The sequence below is a fragment of the Girardinichthys multiradiatus genome, chromosome 3 (assembly GCF_021462225.1).
Source record: "Girardinichthys multiradiatus isolate DD_20200921_A chromosome 3, DD_fGirMul_XY1, whole genome shotgun sequence".
NCBI lineage: Eukaryota > Metazoa > Chordata > Actinopteri > Cyprinodontiformes > Goodeidae > Girardinichthys > Girardinichthys multiradiatus.
In genome coordinates, this window is record NC_061796.1 from 13,842,521 (window position 1) to 13,860,023 (window position 17,503).

Genomic DNA, 17,503 nt, shown 5'->3' on the forward strand with positions numbered 1-17,503 from the left:
GAAGTATATGATGCAGTTGCTTGTTCATCATCTTGGCACGCGTTGCGTTTCTCCTCCGCTTGACAATAAACTCTCTTAACTCTAGCCATTGTTGAACGGGTGTTCTTTTCCAACGAATGCTGCTGCATGTAAAGTTCAGTTTTATCTCTGTATTTAAAGTAAACACTAAAGCACGCCCTATTGTTTTCATTGGGTTATTCAAGGTTTAACGATGCTTACAAACACACCCCTCTATTTTTAATTGGTGCTGATGCCAAACAGTTTCCGATAATACCATATTTGTCTTGTTCTATTTATAACAAACACACCCGTGTTTTAATTGACTCACTTAAGGTATCGCCCCTAATGACGACAACCAATCAGCATCCACGGTTACGCCCCCTTGGACACACCACCTGCTTGACCAGTGACCTCCTGCCCACATGGCACCCACATGGCGCCAACCGGAAGTCCCGCCCTCACCGGAAGTCCCACCCACCTGTCAAAAAGTTTGATGAAAGGGTTTACTTAAATTCTCTCATATTTGTCCTTTTGTAGCTTATTGGCTAGCCGGGAAATGAAGGCCTGAAGGAATTACCTAAACCCGGCCTCCTCCTTCTTACAATGCCCAGCCTGACACATGTGCCAAGCCATTTCATGAACCCATCTTTTGTTGTCTTTAATTTCTGGTGGAATTGGGGGTTACTGCAAGTCCTGCTTTACGGTTAACATTATATGGATCGGCAGGAAAGAAGCACAACTTCTTGATGTTTATTTTGGCAGGGACTTCCTTCTTGTCTTGGTTTGTTTGTGAAGTTTTTGTTTAATCTCAGTTTATCCGACACCACTGAGCCTCCATTCACCTTTGCTTTTGACATCATGTGGAAGCTTTTTGTATTTCTGCTAAAAACTCTATTTTTCAAATAAACTAAGCAAAGATTTAAAATATGAATGTCTGCCCTACCTTAGAATCAGTCATCAAAGGATTCTTAGCTGACCTAAAAAATGTTTAATATATCAGAAGGTTTGTCTGACATCAAACCACACATTTTATTGATGTTAAGAAATAAAGCTAGACCATGAAAGAGGTGTAATGATTTTTTCAAACTTTATTTTGTCCTCTCTTTAATCCTAAACAGTTACAGCAGGTCTGCCTCTCGGATTCCTCCTTCCACTGGTGACGAAGCTATTAATTCACACCAACAGTGAGATGGGTACAGTAGTTACCATAGTACTGAGCCATAATGACACATTTAAATCGGCAGTGGGAGGTGGAGAGGGGGCACACGAACACAAATACTTTCACCGAACTGTCGCCTTGTCATTAAAGGAAAACACAGATGAACTCAAAACACCCGAACACACATTTGCTGCTGCCTACATATACTGTAGTAGAGCTAAGGGGTTAAAAATGCTATGACTTGGCTATGGGTGGGGCTTTTGTGTAAAAGAGGAGGGAGGTGTATATGATGGTTAGCGGTGGTCCCTTTCCTCACTTCCTTTCAGGACAGGAAGTGTCTACTCCTTGGAGTGCATGTACAGCAGCAGGTCAGCAACACGGTTGCTGTAGCCGTACTCATTGTCATACCTGAAAGGAAAGAAATAAATATGAATTCTATTGTATCTCATTAGATCAGCAAGGATTCTTGCTACAGATGTGTTGGATATGTAGCCGCTCACCAGGAAATGAGTTTCACAAAGTTGTCGTTAAGGGAGATGCCGGCACCAGCATCGAAGATTGAGGAGTGGGTGTCACCAATGAAGTCAGAGGACACCACCTGGCAAACACAAACATTAAAGATTACAAAGACATCTGATTTTATACCTAAATAAGGAGTTTAAGGTTCAGTGAAATACCTGGTCTTCAGTGTAGCCCAGCACTCCCTTCATGGGTCCATGTGCAGCCTTCTTGACGGCCTCCTTGATCTCAGCGTAGGATGCAGACTTGGACAGACGGCAGGTCAGGTCCACCACAGACACGTCCGCCACTGGCACCCTGAACGCCATTCCTGTCAGCTTACTAGAAGAACAGAAAGAGAGAAATATTAGACCATTTGTTTTAATTAATTACACTTTCTGACAGTTAGCAACAGTGCACCAATGTACCCGTTAAGGTCAGGAATGACTTTGCCCACTGCCTTAGCAGCACCGGTGGAAGCTGGAATGATGTTCTGGCTGGCGCCACGGCCATCACGCCAGGCCTTGGAGCTGGGACCGTCCACTGTCTTCTGGGTGGCTGTGTATGCGTGGACTGTGGTCTGCAGGGGGCAGAGTTACATTGGGTGAAACATGGGCACCTTTAAGACTACTAAATACATACAAAAGCCGCAATATACAGGGGTTGGACAATGAAACTGAAACACCTGTCATTTTAGTGCGGGAGGTTTCATGGCTAAATTGGACCAGCCTGGTAGCCAGTCTTCATTGATTGCACATTGCACCAGTAAGAGCAGAGTGTGAAGGTTCAATTAGCAGGGTAAGAGCACAGTTTTGCTCAAAATATTGAAATGCACACAACATTACGGGTGACATACCAGAGTTCAAAAGAGGACAAATTGTTGGTGCACGTCTTGCTGGCGCATCTGTGACCAAGACAGCAGGTCTTTGTGATGTATCAAGAGCCACGGTATCCAGGGTAACATCAGCATACCACCAAGAAGGATGAACCATATCCAACAGGATTAACTGTGGATGCAAGAGGAAGCTGTCTGAAAGGGGTGTTCGGGTGCTAACCCGGATTGTATCCAAAAAACATAAAACCACGGCTGCCAGAATCACAGCAGAATTAAATGTGCACCTCAACTCTCCTGTTTCCACCAGAACTGTCCGTCGGGAGCTCCACAGGGTCAATATACACGGCCGGGCTGCTATAGCCAAACCTTTGGTCACTCATGCCAAAGCCAAATGGTTTCAATGGTGCAAGGAGCGCAAATCTTGGGCTGTGGACAATGTGAAACATGTATTGTTCTCTGATGAGTCCACCTTTACTGTTTTCTACACATCTGGGAGAGTTACGGTGTGGAGAAGCCCCAAAGAAGCGTACCACCCAGACTGTTGCATGCCCAGAGTGAAGCATGGGGGTGGATCAGTGATGGTTTGGGCTGCCATATCATGGCATTCCCTTGGCCCAATACTTGTGCTAGATGGGCGCGTCACTGCCAAGGACTACCGAACCATTCTTGAGGACCATGTGCATCCAATGGTTCAAACATTGTATCCTGAAGGTGGTGCCGTGTATCAGGATGACAATGCACCAATACACACAGCAAGACTGATGAAAGATTGGTTTGATGAACATGAAAGTGAAGTTGAACATCTCCCATGGCCTGCACAGTCACCAGATCTAAATATTATTGAGCCACTTTGGGGTGTTTTGGAGGAGCGAGTCAGGAAACGTTTTCCTCCACCAGTATCACGTAGTGACCTGGCCACTATCCTGCAAGAAGAATGGCTTAAAATCCCTCTGACCACTGTGCAGGACTTTTATATGTCATTCCCAAGGCGAATTGACGCTGTATTGGCTGCAAAAGGAGGCCCTAAACCATACTAATAAATTATTGTGGTCTAAAACCAGGTGTTTCAGTTTCATTGTCCAACCCCTGTATATGTATAAGACAGATTTAGTTGCTTACCATGAGACCCTCCTCGATGCCAAAGTTGTCGTGGATGACTTTGGCCAGGGGAGCTAGGCAGTTGGTGGTACAGGAGGCATTACTATGAAACAGCAGGTAAAGATCTCATTACTCAGCTAGCATTTTGAAATAATGCAAGTGTTTCCTTTAAATAGTATTTCTAGGAAACATTACCTGACGATGGTCATGGAGGATGGGTCGTATTTGTCCTCATTAACTCCCATGACAAACATAGGGGCATCAGGTGAGGGGGCGGACACGACCACACGCTGTGCACCCCCCTGGATATGACTCTGTGTTTGAAGCAAGGCGAAGGCACAGGTTAGAAACTGGAGCATCCTCCAAACTGTGTCTACTTCTTTTAAGTGTCTGTTTCTTTGTGCATACGTACGGAGGCCTTCTCCACACTGAGGAAGACTCCAGTGGACTCTACGACGTACTTGGCGCCAGCGCTGCCCCAGGGGATCTCAGCAGGCTTCATACTGGCAGAAACAAGCACAAACAAAAGAGGGGCTGAAAAATAACTGTGTTGGCCGTATCCTTGTGAGAAAAGTAGATCCTGTGCACTGTAATTTAGTGTTCAGGTCCTTGGCATTTAAACTGACAGGAAGCTTTATGTGTTATGAAGCAGGAATGTTTCTTCTATAACCATCCCCTCTGTCGGTTTTCCCATCATCAGAGTTGAGACTCTGCAACACAACGTGCTGAACCAACAGCTTCATTCCAATGCCAGGAATTCACAGACACATCAAAGCAGCATGAAAACTGCACCAAAATATGTCTAAAACAATAACCTCCTCTATGATCACACTGTAAGGCAGGGGTGCCCAAAGTACAGCCTGGGGGCCATTTGTTGTCCTTGAAATGATTTTGTGTGGCCCCTGACCACAATTCAAGAGTCATACAAATATGGCCCTGCAACCAACAAATTAATATCAGAGACTTTTACTTAAATGCAGACTTGATCCATTCATTAAACTTGGCTGAACACAGCAAGCATGTTTGAAGAAACAGACATTTAGGAAACTGTAAATGGCTCTCTTTTAATAAGGCATTTATGCAAATGTATGAATTTTTGGATCGATATGGTTTAGAGATTCCAAAGTTTATTTTATTTAGTTAAAATCAGAAATAAGTTACCTTTTGCATTTTTAATAAAAAAATTTTATGGCCATCGAGTACATTGGCAGTTTCGGCCCACATGGCAAAAAGTTTGGACACCTCTGCTGTGAGGTCATTCCACACATCCCATCAAACTCCTGAAATCTGCAGATATTCAGATGTGTGAAGGGAATTAAACCGTTACCACTTACCACTGGAAAACAGAGATGGCACTGCCATCGACGTAGAGCTTCCCACCATCATGGGAGACCTCGCCACGGTAACGGCCGTGGGTGGAGTCATACTTGAACATGTAGACCTGTGAATGGGTGGGAGTCACAGTGAGAAGAGTTTCACGAGCTGTGTTTTTTGTTTTATTTAAAAAAGAAATATACAGTATATATTTTTATATAAAACTAGCTAATGCATTTACCTACAGTATTACCTAGTACAAAACATTACAATGAATAATATTGGAGGTTCACAGAGTTTCACATACACCTTCTGAAAAACAAATCTTTTGTAAAACAACAGATGATCTAAACACAGTTTAATGACTATGATTAAAATTACACTGAATTAAGTGGTTTGGTACACCTTGGTACTATAAATAGTAAATTAAAGTCAGTCAGTCCTTCTTAGATGTATTCTCTTATTTTTCATTTGCAGATTTTGTTTAATTTGTGTTTCGATTATCGTCATTGTTTGTACTAAAATGAATTGATAAAATGTTGTCTTAAAACAGTTGATCAAAATTAGCTCAACATAAATTTTAGAACACTTTTTTCAAACCCCCAGTTTCCAAACACTGCGGGATAGTTTCCCAAGGAGCAAATGCCACTCACAAGATGGAGGCCCTGCTGTTTCTAATGGGTCCACAAAGCTGATCTACACTTCTATGTACAGGTCCTTCTCAAAATATTAGCATATTGTGATAAAGTTAATTATTTTCCATAATGTCATGATGAAAATTTAACATTCATATATTTTAGATTCATTGCACACTAACTGAAATATTTCAGGTCTTTTATTGTCTTAATACAGATGATTGTGGCATACAGCTCATGAAAACCCAAAATTCCTATCTCACAAAATTAGCATATTTCATCCGACCAATAAAAGAAAAGTGTTTTTTATACAAAAAACGTCAACCTTCAAATAATCATGTACAGTTATGCACTCAATACTTGGTCGGGAATCCTTTTGCAGAAATGACTGCTTCAATGCGGCGTGGCATGGAGGCAATCAGCCTGTGGCACTGCTGAGGTCTTATGGAGGCCCAGGATGCTTCGATAGCGGCCTTTAGCTCATCCAGAGTGTTGGGTCTTGAGTCTCTCAACGTTCTCTTCACAATATCCCACAGATTCTCTATGGGGTTCAGGTCCGGAAAGTTGGCAGGCCAATTGAGCACAGTGATACCATGGTCAGTAAACCATTTACCAGTGGTTTTGGCACTGTGAGCAGGTGCCAGGTCGTGCTGAAAAATGAAATCTTCATCTCCATAAAGCTTTTCAGCAGATGGAAGCATGAAGTGCTCCAAAATCTCCTGATAGCTAGCTGCATTGACCCTGCCCTTGATAAAACACAGTGGACCAACACCAGCAGCAGACCATCACTGACTGTGGGTACTTGACACTGGACTTCTGACATTTTGGCATTTCCTTCTCCCCAGTCTTCCTCCAGACTCTGGCACCTTGATTTCCGAATGACATGCAGAATTTGCTTTCATCCGAAAAAAGTACTTTGGATCACTGAGCAACAGTCCAGTGCTGCTTCTCTGTAGCCCAGGTCAGGCGCTTCTGCCGCTGTTTCTGGTTCAAAAGTGGCTTGACCTGGGGAATGCGGCACCTGTAGCCCATTTCCTGCACACGCCTGTGCACGGTGGCTCTGAATGTTTCTACTCCAGACTCAGTCCACTGCTTCCGCAGGTCCCCCAAGGTCTGGAATCGGCCCTTCTCCACAATCTTCCTCAGGGTCCGGTCACCTCTTCTCGTTGTGCAGCGTTTTCTGCCACACTTTTTCCTTCCCACAGACTTCCCACTGAGGTGCCTTGATACAGCACTCTGGGAACAGCCTATTCGTTCAGAAATTTCTTTCTGTGTCTTACCCTCTTGCTTGAGGGTGTCAATAGTGGCCTTCTGGACAGCAGTCAGGTCGGCAGTCTTACCCATGATTGGGGTTTTGAGTGATGAACCAGGCTGGGAGTTTTAAAGGCCTCAGGAATCTTTTGCAGGTGTTTAGAGTTAACTCGTTGATTCAGATGATTAGGTTCATAGCTCGTTTAGAGACCCTTTTAATGATATGCTAATTTTGTGAGATAGGAATTTTGGGTTTTCATGAGCTGTATGCCAAAATCATCCGTATTAAGACAATAAAAGACCTGAAATATTTCAGTTAGTGTGCAATGAATCTAAAATATATCAATGTTAAATTTTCATCATTACATTATGGAAAATAATGAACTTTATCACAATATGCTAATATTTTGAGAAGGACCTGTAAATGATTCTTCTAGATTTATGATTGTACATACAATAACAGGCTGCAACTCAACAAGAAGGAGGCTTTCTCACCATGTACTGCAAGTCAATGAAGGGGTCGTTGATGGCTACGACTTTGATGCCTTTCTCGAGACATGCCCTCAGGACGAGGCGACCAATGCGACCGAAGCTGCATGCAAGGAGAGAGATATTAGATGCTTATGAATTTCTTTGTGGAAACCTTTAAAAAGTTATGTAAAAGAAGCTGAATTGAGGACTTCAATGATAGTCCTCATGTTTCCGTTAAAAGCAAAGAAACTTTATTGTGCAGTGCCAGAAGGTGGCATTTCATGTGCTCAAACTCACCCATTGATTCCAACACAGAGATCTGACATGGTTGCTGTTGCTTAGGTGGTGTGGAGTTACCTGCACAAGAAAAGAAATGCCAGTCAGATTCAACACACAGCCGACAATTGATGGAAACTGACCTCTGCAGGTAAAATGTCAACATTTTACCAGCATTCTGAGTTGCAACATCAGACATTAGGGTGACAAAACAAACAAGATGATGTGTGAGGGCTTCAACAATGGGGGTTAACTTAAACCAGGTTAAATAATCAGGTCGGACTGGTAGGTTGTGTTGTGGCCTACCCATAGTCACCGTTTTCCACACCACAAGACAATAAGTCTGGGTAATATTATAAAAAACAAAACAAATGCAGACAATCTAGATTGTGCAGATAGAGCCAGAGTCTGTTCTGTTTTAACCAGTGTTATTGCACAACATTTGATATGCATGTTTACGATGATCACCTAGACCAAAACTACAGAGAATTAGATTAGAGAGAGCCAATAACAATGCATTCCTCATATCTCTAAAAAGCATCTTGTGACAACTTCATAAGAGTAAAGAAAAGGCTTGGGGAGATATTCTCTGCAAAATAGGAAAATAGCAAAATAGGAAAATGTGCATTAGTAATATACCATTCAGACATGTTCCTTTCATGCAGCTTCTAATAAAAATAAAAAAAAGCTCTGTGGAACAAATGACCCGTGGAGAGGCTGGCAGCGGCAATACTGGGAGCAGGTAACGTAAAACCAGGCGCTGTGGCTGAAAACATGCAAGGGTGCAGCTCTATTTAACATCAATGACGAGGGTAAAAATACAGGCCACTAAATTCAGTGTTTCACAGGCCTGCACTGCTGAGGTCTGGAGATGTTGCACCCTGCAGGGACATGCTTTGAAAACAAAGGGATCAGGAGGCTGGGAGAAAGCAGCTGGTATGTAATGCAGCAGAGAGACATGTCTGCCAACGGAGCAGAGATGAAGGTCTGGCTGTGAGACAACTATTTGACCTCATTTTCTCTCTGCTTTTTCTCACTGTTTCATGTAATTTATCTGCAGGATCAAACCCGTCTCAACCTCCATGTCTCTTAACTTAAACCCCTAAACTATCTCTGGGCTCAGATTGGGTCCTTAAACAGGACTATGTGTGCTTGGACCATGTTACATAATCTGAACAGGGTCTAAGTTATTCCTTAATATTTCAGATTATCTGCAAAACAAAGATGCTAATTATGGTTTGAGTAAATTACAAAATAAAGGGTTAACTGCTACAAGTAAAACACGTGAGTGCTTGTGACCTATTTAGGGTTGAACATTTTAAATGCTGGAGTAAAACAACAGCTGTGCTCTTACTGAGTTAGCAAACACCAATTAATGGGCCAGAGACTACAAATCAGCCAATTTACCTATATCTGCTAATATTTGTGACCTGCAGATCAAATCAAGAAAATCTGAATTTGTTTTTGTTATTAAATGCATCAAAATTAAGAAGTCCCAACATTTCTGGTCAGTAAACACATTGACCAACAGTGTGTACTTTAATTAAACCTGGAAATCTGGTATTGGCCTGAAAAAAACCCTACGAACATGTTTTCTGTCAACAGTATGTGTGCAAAACAATAAAGATGCATACGGCTTCAACTTTATATGCCTGTGTGTGGAGCAGGTAGGCTGGAACTGGCTGCTTGTCATTTTCAACTGCTCTAATCTCCTAATCTGTTGTGTGTTAGGGCATTGGGGACAAGCTGTCAATCTGCTGAAATGCATTGTGGGAGTACTTTATATAGACTACGGGGGTAACCGTCAATCAATTTTACCTCATAGAACCAAACTTTTATGCTGATAATAAATATTTAGAGTATCCTGTGACTGGAATAACACTGTTACTATACTTTTTCACAGATAAACAGTTATGAACCATAATATCCTCACTGATTAATCAAAAGGCACTTTATGATCTAGGTTGGTTGCTGTGATTTATCTACTTTTCCTTTAAGGTCGAGAAGCCATTTTATGTTTAGCAGCCAGCATCCATAGCACAAGGTCACCAAAGGAGAGAGACTCAAGAGAGACAGGCGTAGAGTGTGTGCACAGTGCGGACCGAACTGTTTCTACTGTGTGTGTTCACAAAATTCAAGAGTAGCTTTCGTTTTCTCCTCCTCTCATCCTCCATGCATACAAACCTCTCACTTTTCTCTGCACAGAAGCAGTTGCCCTGACTTCCCAGAACAAAATGGCTGCCCTGCTGACAAACAATCCAACAGTGTGGTCCATTCTGCAACTCTAAGCAGGTTAAAATTGGTGCAGAACAAGACACGGCAGAGGCAAATAGAGCAAATTAGCTAGAGCATGTGGCTCCAAATGTGGAAAATTGAATAACTTCGCATCTTTCCTGTTGGGCCAACATGCAAGTCATGTATGTAAACCTGCACACACTTGATGAACCAATACCATTCACATCCTTTAGTGTTGGCCTGAGGCTATTTGAGAGATTGGCAAACCGAGGGCAGGGAAGAAAGAGGACGGACGTTGCGATAGATGGGAAGTGGTCTGAAAGAAAAGTGATTTCTCAACTAAGAGACAGTAAATAATAGTTTCTCATATCAAGATTGCATGCAGCCAATTAATGGTGATTAAACCTATATTTGTTCTGTTTATGTTGCAGCTAGAATAACCTTTAAAAGGTCAGCCCAAAAACCCAAATGAAACCTAAATGTAGAACAGATTTGCAAATCTTTATCTGATGGGCATATAATTTGACGCATAAATGGGGATATTGAGGTTATTGCTTTATTTTCAACGAGATTAAAAACTGCTAACTCTACCAAAGAACTTGCAGTATATTTTTCTCTTTGTGTGATATAGTCCTTAGGAAGAAGAAATCTGACTAGGAAGGTCAGACCTAAAGCAAACCTAGCAATTGGTATCAACCAGGAAAAGAATGACTGATGCATCTCTAAAAATAATGAATGTTTCTGACATCCAGTAAACTTCACCAAGCTTTTATTTAACAAGGTGATAAAAACGGCTCCAGGGGCCGGCATCGATACTTTTACTTCACTCTTGACGTTCCTGCTCCTTTTCAACAGAACGCACAATTAGTCCCAGTCTGGTCTTCAGACTGCACTCGCACTGAAACGCTACCAGCTTCCAGAGACACCTTTGTGCAGTGGAGAGCAGCGAGGTTACACACTGATGACTGCAGCTTGCAGTCTGCTGCTACTCATTAATATGTTAGAAGAGGACGCAGTTAAAAAGCAGGACAGAGCAAAGCTCAGTCATGCTTTTCCAGCATGATATTAGCTGTTATTGCTTCATCTGTTTCTCCCCTCTAATTTCCTCAGTAAGGATGGAAAGAAGAGTCAAAGCCCTCCCTATCCGGTAGAACCATCGGATCAATTCTGATAATAAAGGCGGGCCAGCAAACTAAGATAAAGATTTAGGGTACCATTGGCTCCAACTGAAAGCAGGTGGCATTACACCATTAAGATGCGACAAGAGACAGTGAATTATGGGATATGTAGTACTGAAGAACGTCTCAGCTACTCATGTGGCTCTCTCGCTACTAGTTCATATGGTATTTTATTGTCCCTTTGCCTAACCGACAACTCCCCTCATCTACTTCTCAATCATAAGTTAATCAATTTTTGTCTGACCCATAACTACTTAAACATGACCCTCTCATAACCCCAAATCCAGACATAATAATTAAAATAGTCACCCCTAGCTTAAATTGGACCCCCTCTCTTTGTCTAATTCTCTCCCCTCCCCCAAGCTTCAACCCATTTTCAGCTCACAAACATCAGGAGGGATGCTCTGCATGGACCACTTGGGGGACAGCTGACTCATAACCAGATGACCAATAATGGACAAATACACTAGCTTGCATCAGGTGGTCAAATTTATAATTATAATTGTTAAATTTTTAAAACTGCATCCATAAGAAGATCAGGGAGAAGCATGATTCAGCACTTCATTTCTGCTGTTTTTTCAAAGAAGAAAATGCACTCATTCGTCCTATTTATGTAAAAAAAAAAAAAATGTACATACTGCATACCCTGACAATACAGCACCTATACCAGGGTTCATCGTGTTGTCATTCCTTTTTTTGTTTAGCTTGAGTTTGTTCACTGTTTGTAGATTTCACAACAGTGAGTGAATATGAACAAGTTCACTGAGTGTATCCTCTTTTTACCGCACCACAGCGCCCCACCCCCAGCCTCCCTCCTTAGTCTGCCCTTGGCAATTCAAACCTTCCCCCCGCTTCCTATTCATCTGTCACACCCTCCATCTCCTCTGTGTTTTTCCACTGCAGTGAGTCGATTGGACAGACACACTGCAGAATAGCGAATTAGGTAATGTTTTTTCCTCTGTCAAAATGCATAAAATTCAAGAAGAAGGGTACAGGACATGCCTAACAATGTGATGTTTTTTGTGACAACTTTATGGCCTAATTTGGAAGATTCCACTAAGCAGATTTCAGTGACCTACAGTTGAAGTTACAGTAAAGCATAACCCAATACCTTCATCTCAGATTTGGAAAATTACAGGGTTGTGAAAGTTGCTGTCATATGATGCTGCATGTGTATAACTGTACAGCTAGGCATTTGAAGGCATCCTATTTTCTGCCTACAGTACCATGTTTGCACCTTTTTCCCTGTGAGATGGATCACTTCCTAAAAGTGGTGACAGTTTGGCAAAGAATGTTGAGTCATTATGAATGAGTCTTCCTCTTACACAAAGCCAAGTAAATGACTGGTTCACAGGAGAGCTGTGGCTGCATGATCAAATGGGAGACTCATACTAACCAAACCACTGCTGTTTAGGGGGAAACCTGAGGTAATCTAGAAAGAACTTACGATCACATCAGAAGGAATGAATGAATCGAGTATGTAAATGATTTAGAAGAAACTGCATCTGAGAGCCATGTTCTGAAACTTGTAAAGATGGAAGCTAAAGCTATGTACTTTCTTTAAGGAGAACATAGTGTCTTGTACAATCAGTTTTTAGAGGTGGGCTAGTTTCTATCAGACGTATGCCAAAACTTAAATACAAATTCCATAACTTCACAATATTAATACAAACATGTAGAATGTGCTGCATAGAGTAAAGCAGGCTTGCTTTACTCTATGCAGCACAACTTTAAACCACAGGACAGGGTTTGAGAAAAAAACATATGCACTTCTAAAACCAAAGTATACCTCGATACAAGTAACCTGCCATGCCTAGTGGGGTGATATTTACACTCTTTACAGTGTGATGGTATCTTAGTTAGCTGTGACTACTCTCCTTGGCTAACATACTAACTAGTGGTAGACAGAAGGTGTTTGGCAGCTAGTAGTCTTTTCTTAAGTGTTGCTATAAGCAGAGTGAGCTAACAGGAAGTCTCACTGGTAAGGATGGATCTCATTAGCATGCGGAGCAGAATGAGCTAACATGAAGTGTTAGCTCTTGAAATGTAAAACTAAAAAATGACAAAATAATTATAAGAGGTTATTTACATAGAAATATGTTTTTGTAACATTCACAAAACAAGAGAATTGAAAATATTTACTCAAAGAATGCATATGACTATATTTCCTCCTACTACAAGCATAAGGCCTTAAATACAAGCAAGCTAGGTCATAGCTAATGCTAAGATGCTGCTGTCCTAACGTTCATATAAATGCCGTGTTTTGGTTAAACTGTGACTGTCTGTGACTACAATGCGCGACATACCAACTTGAGATTGATGATAAAATGTCGATTAGCATCAAGTGAAGCAGCTCTGGGTCCTATGTGTCCTTCATCACCTGGAGTGATGACCTTCATCCAGACAGAGGTGGTTGCATCTTCCTGTAAACTACCGAAACCACATGACGGAAAGTTCTGCGTGTTTTAATTTTTCACGACGTCCCTTCTATTAGTTTTGTTACATTACATGTTACCCAAATGATTTCAGGAAAAAAAACAAGGCCTCGTCAACAAGCCTCAACAGGTCCGTCAAATGTCGTGTCAAACTGCGGCACAATCATGCGACACTGCGACACTTTTTCTCTGCCTTTCGGATGCACCACAAGGATACATTTATACGCATTTTAATATAATGTTTCCCCACTATAACCAAATTAAGCCTTTCGTCATCACCTTTTTTCTCATCAATCTGGCCCCTTAATCTTATATGATGAGAATCCAATTCATTAGTTGAGTGTGTAACGTCATCAGACTTCATCGAGAAGAGCAGAGCAGACACGTAGCTTCTCTTATTCACCTCAGTACCAGCGTTATAACTCTGCATGATGCACAATTGCAACAATGTGCACAACAAAGCTCCATGTGGGGGTTTATTATCTTAACTTGCTATAAACTCTGGTTCCGAAAATACAGCCTTAATTTTTAAACATCGGATTACATAACATGGAGTCTAGACTACTTCCGCAGATGCAGCACTGCGAGCTTCCTAAATCACGTTGCTCGCACAGCGTAATCCTGCACATTTCAAATTCGACAAAATTCACAAGAATTTTCTTTCCCACCGAACAGCTTTCCACTGTTAGGCTTTTTGACCGCCAACGTTACAAGATGCAACGAAACAACTTGGTCGTAAAGAATTATGGAGCCTCTCTTTGAGATTAGCAGGCCATTGCGCATCCCCTCCCCTTCTCCCGTCTCTCTTCCTGTAGGCATCATTCAAAAAGCACACTGCGAACAGAGCTGCACAGAAAATCACTTCAACTATATAGCTCTCCTGCATCTACCAAGTCAGTACTCTGCACCACAATACCTGATTTATTAACTTTGGAAGTGGATTACGAGCACAGGGCCACTAGCTTCGGAAACTGACATACAACCTCTGTGACGATAGCGGTTTAAATCGATATTTGATGGGTTTTAGATCAGAATAAAAATAGGGATACGGTAGAATCTAAAACCGTAAACGCAACATTGCGGAGCTCTAACTTACCTCACTGTTGATTCTGCTTGAGTCAGTGTGCGCAGCTCAGGGCTCAGCCTTCTGCTTTTGTACTGCCTTGTCACCATAGCGACATGACGTCACTTCATCCGCCGCTGACGGGATCCATTCTGAACGAGGGACTCCTCACGGCCTCTCTGTAGCTGCTATGGCAACTAGAGCAATCGGTAACAGTGGTCTGGCTAATACCGTTTTTATAGAATTTAATCATTTGACATGAGAAGGATGTGTTGTTGATGAAACATTATTAAATAACAGGAGATCAAGTAGACGCCGGGCCGGTGGCGGGTTGCCATAGTGTAGAGGGTTGGGTAGGGGAAGATGCAGCCTTTTCTCACTTCCCCCTATCTTCTTTCCAAAGAAATGTAGAATGCATCCTCTATGGACGCTTTTTTTTTTTTTACTAAATAAATAAAACTGACCAGATGTATGGATGTAGCATTGTGATGTAAGATGTTTCGTGTGTTTATGTCGTGATGGACTGCTTTATTTTATACAGTTTTACTAGCATGAGTTAATTCATTAATGATCTTCACTTCTACATTTAGTCCACTAAGATTAAAATATCTATTCGCTCTGAGATAATCAAAGTTTGCTTCTCCTCCTCTTTAATCTTCCTCACCCAGCGTCACAACACGTCCGACTGAAAGCAAGCCTACGTGAGGCAGGAGGCGTAGTGGGGAAATTCCTGTAGTGGAACTCACTGCACTCACCCGCCATCATTTAAATGGCGATGAGTTCATTTTATGACAAACTTCGCCTTCTACTTTTGTCCGAAAGAGACAGCCTCCCCCACCCCCTTTACGCAATGACAACAATTAACAAATGTAACCATTGCATGCATAGTGCTCACATCAATGTACAACTTATTAAAAGCCGTTTTTTGGTAAGTTTAGGTGAGTAACTCTATTCTGTGTTACTCCAAACACTGCCACCTTCTGGGCAGCTAGTGTAGATTCATTAGAAAAAAATTCAAAACGAAGTTAGCCAGCGACTACCTCTGGAATATCTGACCTATTCTTATGAGACACTTAGTTAAAAATTATTGACATGACTTTAAAAGTAAGGGCTAATTTAAATTCCTCAAAGTTTGAGGCATTGATTTTATTTTGGGAGAAATTTGAAGGAACCATCTGTCTATTAAAGTGTATATCTTGCATTACCACATTATACCTGAACGTTTGGCAAGAAAAGGAGGGATTGTGGTCTAGTAGTTGTAGTCATAGTGGAACCGAGAAAACTGAGGTAGCAAAATATTTGCATTTGCCACTTGACAGAGTTCAAGGGCCAAAAGGCATAATATATCTTTACCATCAGGTCCACAAACAGCAGTTAAAAGCCTTCAGCTGATTCAAATGCTGCAGCAAAAGCTCTGGTGAAACGTAAAAAGAGAGATCATATTTCTCATATTATAGCTTCCTTTTTATTGGCTCCCTGTTAAATCCAGAATAAAATTAAAGCATCTCAATTTCATATATAAAGACCTTAATAAGCAGGCTCCATCATACACAAAATAACAGAGCCCTTCGTTCTCAGACTGCAGGCTTACTGGGGGTTCCTAGAGTCTCTAGAAGTAGAATGGGAGGCAGATGTTTTAGTTATCAGGCTCCTCTCCTGTGGAACCAGCTCCCAGTTTTAGTCCATGAAGCAGACACCATGTCTACCTTTAAGACTAGGTTTAAAATTTTCCTTTTTGATAAAGCTTATAGTTAGAGTGGCATAGGTTATCCTGAGCTACATCTGTAGTTATGCTGATATAGGTTTAGACTGCTGGAGGACAAAATGACCACTTTTTAGCACTCTGCTACCTTCTCCTTCTACTCTCCAATTTTGTGTTATTTGCTGTTATTTCATCTTTTAACTTTATGTTTTCTCTGACTTTTCTCTTGAATGGGCGGGCCAGCTTAGGCTTTAAGCAGGGTCTGCTTAAAGCCTAAGATGCTTCGTGAATAAGTTTTATCTCACAGAGGGAAAATTCTAATAAAAATCGGAGAATTTGAGAAATTCTAAGATTTTTCTTTGAATGACATCACTAGGAGCACTCTAATGTATGACGTCACTCTAATGCATTACAACTGAAAATTTGGTAACGAAACGTAGTTTCTTTTTCAATTCGACACGACGTTAGTTTTATTAGGGACAGATGAGAGCCGTTTAGCTCTGGGACAGATCTGACAAAAGGTGGGTGTGGATGTATGTAGGTGTTGTGATAGCAAACTTGAAAGTGCTTTAGTTTTTCTGAGGTCAAGTGTTGGAGTTGTTCAACACTCGACACTCAGTCTGCCTCGACAAAGGCTTTCACCTTCCTTTCTGCTGTTTACAAGCTAAAGGGGAATGTTTATAGCAGAGAGAGGACTCAAGATGTCTCAGAGCGGATTAATTCAGCTGTCACCTCTGCTTTTCCTAGTGGGTAATACCCAATATATACACTGCTCAAAAAAATAAAGGGAACACTCAAATAACACATCCTAGGTCTGAATGAATGAAATATTATCATTGAATACTTTGTTCTGTACAAAGTTGAATCTGCTGACAACAAAATCACACAAAAATCATCAATGGAAATCAAATTTATTAACCAATGGAGGCCTGGATTTGGAGTCACACACAGAATTAAAGTGGAAAAACACACTACAGGCTGATCCAACTTTGATGTAATGTCCTTAAAACAAGTCAAAATGAGGCTCAGTATTGTGTGTGGCCTCCACGTGTCTGTATGACCTCCCTACAACGCCTGGGCATGATCCTGATGAGACGGTGGATGGTCTCCTGAGGGATCTCCTCCCAGACCTGGACTAAAGTATCCGCCAACTCCTGGACAGTCTGTGGTGCAACGTGACGTTGGTGGATGGAGCGAGACATGATGTCCCAGATGTGATCAATCGGATTCAGGTCTGGGGAACGGGCGGGCCAGTCCATAGCTTCAATGTCTTCATCTTGCAGGAAATGCTGACACACTCCCGCCACATGAGGTCTAGCATTGTCCTGCATTAGGAGGAACCCAGGGCCAACC

The 17,503-nt window shown here is 41.7% G+C and overlaps 1 protein-coding gene across 1 annotated transcript; it reads right to left on the minus strand.

The window, feature by feature from the left end:
- Positions 1-1,070: 1,070 nt before the first annotated feature.
- Positions 1,071-14,576, minus strand: gapdhs (glyceraldehyde-3-phosphate dehydrogenase, spermatogenic). Its single transcript, XM_047361267.1, has 11 exons — positions 14,482-14,576; positions 7,559-7,618; positions 7,286-7,382; positions 4,925-5,031; positions 4,003-4,093; positions 3,786-3,904; positions 3,612-3,693; positions 2,086-2,237; positions 1,837-1,999; positions 1,660-1,757; positions 1,071-1,567 (listed from the first exon to the last, which is right to left on the minus strand). Exons 2-11 carry the CDS (start codon positions 7,585-7,587, stop codon positions 1,498-1,500), a joined length of 1,008 nt encoding a protein of 335 aa, XP_047217223.1. The 5' UTR covers positions 7,588-7,618; positions 14,482-14,576; the 3' UTR covers positions 1,071-1,497.
- Between the last annotated feature and the right edge of the window lie 2,927 nt (positions 14,577-17,503).

Excerpts from the sequence above, each read along its gene's own strand:
- gapdhs (XM_047361267.1), bottom strand. The coding sequence starts at position 7,587 with ATGTCAGATCTCTGTGTTGGAATCAATGG. Across the intron at positions 2,000-2,085 it reads GTCATTCCTGACCTTAACGG|TAAGCTGACAGGAATGGCGT; the intron begins GTACATTGGTGC and ends CTGTTCTTCTAG. Across the intron at positions 1,568-1,659 it reads TTTGTGAAACTCATTTCCTG|GTATGACAATGAGTACGGCT; the intron begins GTGAGCGGCTAC and ends CTTTCCTTTCAG.